The sequence below is a fragment of the Manacus candei genome, unplaced genomic scaffold (genome assembly GCF_025592945.1).
Source record: "Manacus candei isolate 608988 ecotype Guabito, Panama unplaced genomic scaffold, ASM2559294v1 h1tg000136l, whole genome shotgun sequence".
Lineage (NCBI taxonomy): Eukaryota > Metazoa > Chordata > Aves > Passeriformes > Pipridae > Manacus > Manacus candei.
In genome coordinates, this window is record NW_026138184.1 from 107,575 (window position 1) to 114,645 (window position 7,071).

The 7,071-nt window shown below is 64.2% G+C and overlaps 2 protein-coding genes across 3 annotated transcripts; both read right to left on the reverse strand.

Moving 5' to 3' along the window:
- Positions 1-268: 268 nt before the first annotated feature.
- Positions 269-3,881, reverse strand: TMEM82 (transmembrane protein 82). 2 transcript variants are annotated; one of them, XM_051771566.1, is made up of 6 exons: positions 3,521-3,873; positions 3,367-3,439; positions 3,000-3,174; positions 1,817-2,225; positions 774-961; positions 269-666 (listed from the first exon to the last, which is right to left on the reverse strand). In XM_051771566.1, the coding sequence occupies exons 1-6, from the start codon at positions 3,597-3,599 to the stop codon at positions 601-603; spliced, it is 990 nt and encodes a 329-aa protein (XP_051627526.1). In that variant the 5' UTR covers positions 3,600-3,873; the 3' UTR covers positions 269-600. The 2 variants fall into 2 exon arrangements, with proteins under 2 accessions (XP_051627526.1, XP_051627525.1); XM_051771565.1 differs by having other exon boundaries at positions 3,367-3,881.
- A 50-nt stretch (positions 3,882-3,931) lies between these two features.
- SLC25A34 (solute carrier family 25 member 34) lies at positions 3,932-6,846 on the reverse strand. Its single transcript, XM_051771550.1, has 5 exons — positions 5,580-6,846; positions 4,985-5,050; positions 4,463-4,615; positions 4,255-4,389; positions 3,932-4,163 (listed from the first exon to the last, which is right to left on the reverse strand). Exons 1-5 carry the CDS (start codon positions 6,816-6,818, stop codon positions 3,999-4,001), a joined length of 1,758 nt encoding a protein of 585 aa, XP_051627510.1. The 5' UTR covers positions 6,819-6,846; the 3' UTR covers positions 3,932-3,998.
- Positions 6,847-7,071: the final 225 nt, after the last annotated feature.

The window sequence follows — 7,071 nt, forward strand, 5'->3', positions numbered from 1 at the left end:
TTTGGGATTCATGCCCAGGCAGCCAGAACTCCCCTCCCCAAACTGCACCCCACCTTCCCAGAGCCCATGGCCCCCGGGCATGGCACATCCATGGTGAGGAAACTAAGACACGAGGGCACCTCCCTGTCAGAGGGTGACCCCCCACTCTGTGCCTCAGTTTCCCTTTCCAGGAGGAACTGCACCACCCACCTCCTCCAAAAAGCTGCACCGTGGCCATCCCTGAGCCCCTCTCTGGCACAACAGGACCCCACCTCGCTCTGCCCACGGATTTTGCTGGAAAAAACTTTATTTTCCAAGATTTGGAGCCCCCCTGGAGCCCCTCCGCTGTGACAGTGTGGCCCCGCAGCCAGTGAGGATGGGACATCCATCAGGATCCCGCGATCCCAGTGGGACCAGGGAACAAACTCCAGCAGTGCTGCAACCTCACGGGGTCCCCAAAAACCAGGGGCCACATGAGTCTTCCCCCCCGACCTCCTCTATCCCATGGGATGGGTTCGGGCACCTTCTGGAAGCCCTTTTTCCTTAGTCCCCACGGGGAGGATTTGGGGGTGCCAGGCAAAGCCACCCCGGAGTCTCTGCTGTCTGGTCACACCCCACAGCTCATCCAGATGTTTCCTTTGATCCGGACCCCGACTGTCTGTCCCAGTGAGGCTGCGGGATGGAATCCTGAGGGAGAAGGAAGAAGAGAAGCAGGAATGCCCCTCCCGTGGCCCCGGGGCTGCCGCCCGCCCCTCACACCGCCGTGGTGGCCCCGGGAGGTGCCCCCGGCTCACCTGCCCCCGGCAGGCCCGCAGCAGCACCCCGGCGTGGAGCAGGCACCACAGCTCCCCCAGCAGCGACACCAGCACGTGCAGGATGTCGCTCCACCGGCCCACGGTGAGGAGGAGGATGAAGAGGCCGCCCATCCGCACCAGGACCGTCTGGAACACCGGCCCCCCATCTGCGCTCTGCCGGGCCTCCTCTGTGGGGACACGGCGCTGGAGACACATGGGGGGACACTGTGCCCTCCCCAGACCCACAACGGGGACACTGTGCCCTCCCTGACCTCACAACGGGGACACCATGCCCTCCCTGGCCCCACAAGTGGGATATGGGGCGTTCCATGGGGGAATATGGGGTGCTTCACATATACCACCCCCTACACCCCCAGGATGCCCCATACAGCGCTGCAGACCCCCAAAATACCCCATATACTGCCCCATATACAGGATCCTCCACTTTCTGACACCCTCCATTCACCCCAAACCCAATATATGGGATACCCCATATATCCCCCATACGACCCTAAAATACCCAAACAGCCCCATACACCCACAAAATGCCCCCCATACACAGGATTCCCCATCCTGTGACACTCCCCCTTCACTCCAAACCCAATACATGGGAAGCCCCATATATCAACTATACACCTCTGGGACACGCCATACAGTTCCATACACCCCCAAAATACCCCATATACTGCGCCATACACAGGATCCCCCATCCTCTGACACCCCCCTTCACCCCAACCCCCCCCCAAACCCAATACATGGGAAACCTCATATATCCACCATACACCCCTGGGATACCCCATATATTCCCCCTACAACCCCGGGGGATGCCCCATACACCCCCATCCTGCATTTGGCAGACCCCATATGCAGGATTCCCCACTCTCTGACACCCCCCTTCACCCCAAACCCAATACATGGGATGCCCCATATACCCCCCATACAATCCCAGGATGGCCCATACAGCCCCAAAACACCCCCCTACTGCCCCGTTCCCAGGACCCCCCACCCTCTGACGCCCCCCTTCACCCCGGCCCCTCTCCCACCCTGCATGTAGACCACCAGCAGGGCGTAGCAGATGGTCAGCGGGGTCCAGAACCGCACGGCCTCGGCGGCCGACAGGAAATCCCTGTTGATGAGCTCCACGGCCGCCAGGTCGGCCACGGCGAAGGCCACGGCGAGGGCGCGGCGCAGCAGCGCGGGGACGCGGTGGCGGTCGGAGAGCAGCAGGATGCAGAGCCCGCAGTAGCGCTCCCGGCTGTGCAGCCCGTACAGGGCACACACGTGCCGCACCAGGCGCCGGCACTGCAGCGCCAGCAGCCCCGCCAGCCCCGCCGCCAGCAGCAGGTTCCAGCTCCGGTGGGGAGCCCCTTCCAGCAGGAAGCTGAGGCCGCAGGACACCCCGCAGCCCAGGGAGTACTGGCACAGCAGGTAGAGCTGGCTGCTGTGGGCACCCTGCGGGAGGGGACAGCTCCGTCAGTCGCGAGGAGTTCATGGGATTATGGAATCAGGAGGTGGGGAAAGACTCCGAGACCATCGAGTCCAACCATCCCACTGGCACTGTCACACCCACCACTAAACCATGTCCCCAAGTGCCACATGCACACACCTACTGAACACTTCCAGGGATGGGGACTCCACCACTGCCCTGGGCAACCTGTGCCAATGCCTGAGTGCCCTTTCCATTCAGGAATTTTCCCCAATATCCAATCTAAACCTCCCCTGGCACAGCTGGAGGCCATTCCCTCTCCTCCTGTCCCTTGTTCCCTGGGAGCAGAGCCCAACCCCCCCCGGCTCCCCCCTCCTGTCAGGGGGTTGCAGAGCCAGAAGGTCCCCCCTGAGCCTCCTTTTCTCCAGGCTGAGCCCCCCCAGCTCCCTCAGCTGCTCCTGCTGCTCCAGCCCCTTCCCAGCTCCCTTCCCTTCCCTACACACGCTCCAGCCCCTCCGGGTCCTCCTTGTCCGGAGGGTCCCAGCGGTGCCCCCGGGGCTGGAGGTGCCCTGGCCGTGCCCAGCACAGGGACGGGCCCTGCCCTGTTCCTGTGCCCCCCCTGGGCCGGGCCCAGCCCGGGGCCATCGGCCTCTTAACCCTGGGTTCACGTGCAAAGTGACACATGGACCCTCCACACCACAGCCTTTCCATCCCCCATGGGGGTTGAACAAATCCACCAGGGATCCACAATTTCCCAGCTCCCTCCACACTGTGCCTCAGTTTCCCCCATCCCATCTCACCTTGCCGTGGGACAGGACGGTGGACACGGCGCGCAGGGAGAACTCCAGCACCACCAGCGCGGCCACGCGGGAGCCCACCAGGGCCAGGACCCCCGTCAGCACCAGCACGTGCAGCGGCTCCAGCACCGCCCGCTGCTCCCGGATCGCCTCCTTCTCCGCCTGCCTCTCGGGGTTGCTGGGGACAGCGAGGGGGGAATGCTGAGCCAGGCGGCATGTCACCCAAAATGGGGTGACAGCCCTAGAGACACCCACCCTGTGCTTCCCAGGCCCTGCCCTGCACCCCTGGGTGCCAAGAGCCACCCCTCCAACAGCAGATCCCAATATCAGATGCCCAAAACCAACCTCCCCCGCCCCGGGCGGCGCTTACTGCAGGCACTGGACGTAGAGATAAACCTTCAGGAGGCTGCAGAGCACTGAGACAGCGCAGGCACCCACCAGCCCTGTGGGGAAAGGCAGCAGCAGGTCACCGGTGTCCCCTGGCCTGTCCCTGAGCTGCCCCCGTGCCACCCCCAGGCTCTCACCTTGCAGGAATGCATCCAGCAGTGCCCAGCCCCAGGCCAGCCCAGGGAATGCTGGCAGCCAGGACCCCAGGGAGAACATTTTCGATGGAGAGGAGCCACGGCCAGGCCAGGCCCCGGCTCCAAGGTCCGTGGGGCGGAGGCTGGGAGAGGCCACCCCAGCTAGTAAATCATTGCTGGGGCAAACGAGAGCAGCTGGAGCTCAGCTGCTCCGGCCACAGCTCCAGCTGCTCCATGGAGGTGAAAATTAGGGCGAGGAGAGGAAGGCAGTGATGGGATGCACGTGGAGGGGCTTGGGGACCACCAGCACCTTCAACCGCCTCCACCCCGGCACTGCCGTTCACCCCGAGGCATTGCAGCTTCAGGTGCCATCCCCCCCCCGCACCACCCCAAAAACCCCAAAACGACGCCGAAAATAGAAAAACCCCTTTATTAATGTCTTTGGTGGTGGTGGGAGCCCATCCTTTGGCCCCGGTGGCTGCTAGTGCCGCACCAGGTCCCTGAGCTTGTCCCAAAAGAAGAGGCTGAGGACGGTGTGGGGGCCGAGGCGGAAGTAGACGGCACCGATGCCCTTGTACAAGCCCAGCAACCCCTCTTTGTGGGAGATTTGCAGGATACAATCCAAAAAGCCCCGGTAGAGCTTGCCCTGGGGAGAGAGGAGCCGGCTGTGCACTCCTGCCAGACGCAATCCCGGCAAAAGCCGCGCGTTCCCTCTGCCGTCCCCGGAACGGCCTTACCGTGCCGTCGGCGTCCACTGGCTGGTTGTAGAGGCGGGTGCTGATCGTGTCGAAGGGCGTCATCGCCACGGCCACAGCCACGCTGCTCACCATCCCCCCCGCCAGCACTGCTGACCAGCTGCCCTTCCTGAACCACTGCGGGGAGCGCCGCTGTCAGCTCTGCCCGAACACCAGGGGAGCGGCGGCCGGAGCGGCGCGTCCCCCTCACCTGGCGCTCGCAGACCCAGTCCTTGGCGGAGGCGAAGGTGGCGAGTTGCACGGCCGAGCCCACGGTCACGCGGGGAATGGCACCCGTCACCCCCCGCCACAGCCCCACCACCCCGTGCTGCCGGTAGATGCTCCTGAAAGCGGTGGCGATGTTCTGGGGAAGAGAGGAAATCGGGGAAAAATGGGAATGGTGCGTCCCACACACGGCTAAAATTTCCCACCCTGGCAAAACTTCCCACCCCAGCGTCCAAAAGCCACGTTAGTTGTTGGTGACACGAAGCCACCAGGGCTTTGAAGGCACCGCAGGGGTTCTGGATTCGGTGTCCCAGCCTCACGTGCCCGTCACACCCCCTCTGTCCTCACACCGTTATTTATAGCATCGTTACGGGGCCAAGCGGCCAAACAACAGCTTTAAATTCCCGCTGACCAAAATAGCATCGTGCCTGCTGGGGCCCAGAGTGTGCACAGATAAGGTGCCACCAAATCCTGGGTGCCCCCTCAGCCCGACCCCCTCCCCACTCACCTCATGGTGGTGCTGGTAGCCCACAGCCATGGACGCCACTGTCTGGGATTGGAGGTGGGTCTTGACCTTGGGGGGGACAATACCAGGTGACAAAACCCTGTTCAGCCTCAGCTGGGACCAGCTGTGGTCCCCCCATCTCTTCTCAGCACATTTTGGGGGGGTTCAGCCCCTCTGACAGATGTGGGGGGCACAGATATGTTGCCAAGTGGCACCTCTGGGCCTTGAACCCCTCCCACCCCAGAGCAAAGGGACCCTGCAAACATCCACTGCTGGGACTCTGCAACCCCAAAAACTGGGGAGACCCCCTAGAAAGGGAGGAGGGAAAACACCCTAAATTTCTTTTGGGAAATTTTCCTTATGGGGGAGTTCTCTGGGTTTCAGGGGGGAGGATTTGGGGGAGACAGCGAGGGGAGAACATGCACAGAGCAGCCCCACATTTTGGGGAGGTGAAGCAAAGCATGGGGAGAAGGGATGCACCGGAGCCGGTGTTTATAGGATGCAGGGAGCTCCAGGATGCCAAACCTTTGGCAGGGGGTGTGTGTTTCCCCAAAACACCCCCCCACACGAGGGTCCGTGGGGGCAGAGCAGCACTCACCAGGTACGCGGGGCTGCCCACGAAGGCTCCCACCGCCCCCGCCACGGCCCCGGCGGCCACGGTGCCGCCGGGATACCGCGTCCAGCCGGCGTCCTCGGCGTGGGAATAGCAGTAGAAGCGGAAGCCGTTCATGAGCGCCTGGTAGAGCAGCCCGGCCGCCAGCCCCTTCTGCAGCCCCCCCAGCCCGTCCGCCCGGCACACGGCGCCCACCGCCCGCAGCACCCCCCGGTAGGGCCGCGGGTACGTGCCCGGGGCCTGCAGCTCGCCCTGCAGCTGCAGCCGCGTCTTGACCACCTCCAGCGGGTTGGTGAGGAAGCAGGCCAGGCACCCGGCGGTGGCCCCCAGCACCAGGTCGGTGGCCGGGGGCACCCCCTTGGCCGAGGAGCTCCTCTTGGGGGGAGGGGGCGCGGGTTCCTGCGGGGAGGGGGATCCGGGGCCGGGGGCTCCCATCGCCATCCGGCACCTGCCCCAGGGGCGGCCCCGGCTCCACCTCCCGGGGGGACCGCAGGGAAAAACGCCCCGAGCCGGGGGGAGCGAGCGAGCGCGGCCTCCCGCAAACCAACACCGCCCCCCCCCCCCCCCAAATCCAGCCTCCCGTTTGGGGAAGGGATGCGGGGCAAAGGTCGGGGCCGGGGGTGCGTGTCCGGCCCCCTCCCCCGGTACCGGAGCGCCCCGGCAGCCGCGTCCAGCCCGGCCCGGCCTCACGTGATGGGGCCGCCCCGGCGCAAATAGGGAAAAACAGGCACGAAAAAAAAGGCGGGATAAAACTGGAGCAGAAGCTGGGGGAGAGCGGCTGCGGGGGGCACAGGCAGCCGCCCCCGGCCCGCGGGCAGCCCGGGCAGGGACGGGGACTGGCGGGTTCGTTGCGCTCGCGGCCGCCGTTCGGGGGCTCGCGGGGGTCTCACCCGCCTCTCCCGGCGCTGATCCCTCTCGGGGTCGCCGAAATGCTTTGAAACTGGAGCTTTCCAGGGCAAAGAGCTCCGGGGGATGTGTGGGGCGTGTCGGTGTCCCTCCCCCCCGCCAGGGAGTCCTATTTTTAGGGCTGCACAGTGACCCCCTGGGACCTGTTTTACCCCAAGGCCGAGGCACTCCGGTGGTTACTGAGGGGGTGGGGAGGTGTGAGCCCTCCCCACCCCAGTGGCTCCCCCATCCCTGATATACCCCCAACACCCCTGTTTTGATCCCAAAAGCAGAGGCAGGGTTTACAGGCAAGGTGGGTGATGCTGGGGCTGGCCCCATAGCTGTTTATTTCTTGTCTAGACTAGGAATATCTCCTGGATCTGGGGATAAACGGGGACAGAGCATCCAGACTCTGTGACCTGATGGATAATTCTCAGCTGAAAAAGAGAACGTGCCCCAGCACAGGGTTAACACCACTGGGGTTCAGCGTCCTGCCCCAGAGCAATTCCACAGTCTCTGAAGTGACAACAGGACGAGGAACAGCAGCCTTGGCTCCTGCTCCAGAGTGATTCCACAGGCTCCAAAGTGACAA

Bases quoted from the DNA above. Each gene is read 5' to 3' on its own strand.
- TMEM82 (XM_051771565.1), bottom strand. From the start codon at position 3,599: ATGTTCTCCCTGGGGTCCTGGCTGCCAGCATTCCCTGGGCTGGCCTGG. The intron at 3,175-3,366 runs GTAAGCGCCGCC...CGCTGTCCCCAG, and splicing joins CTCTACGTCCAGTGCCTGCA to CAACCCCGAGAGGCAGGCGG. The intron at 2,226-2,999 runs GTGAGATGGGAT...CCCCTCCCGCAG, and splicing joins CCGTCCTGTCCCACGGCAAG to GGTGCCCACAGCAGCCAGCT.
- SLC25A34 (XM_051771550.1), bottom strand. From the start codon at position 6,818: ATGGGGCCAGCCCCAGCATCACCCACCTTGCCTGTAAACCCTGCCTCT. The intron at 5,051-5,579 runs GTGAGTGCTGCT...GTCCCCCCCAAG, and splicing joins TGGGCAGCCCCGCGTACCTG to GTCAAGACCCACCTCCAATC. The intron at 4,164-4,254 runs GTAAGGCCGTTC...CTCTCTCCCCAG, and splicing joins CAGTGGACGCCGACGGCACG to GGCAAGCTCTACCGGGGCTT.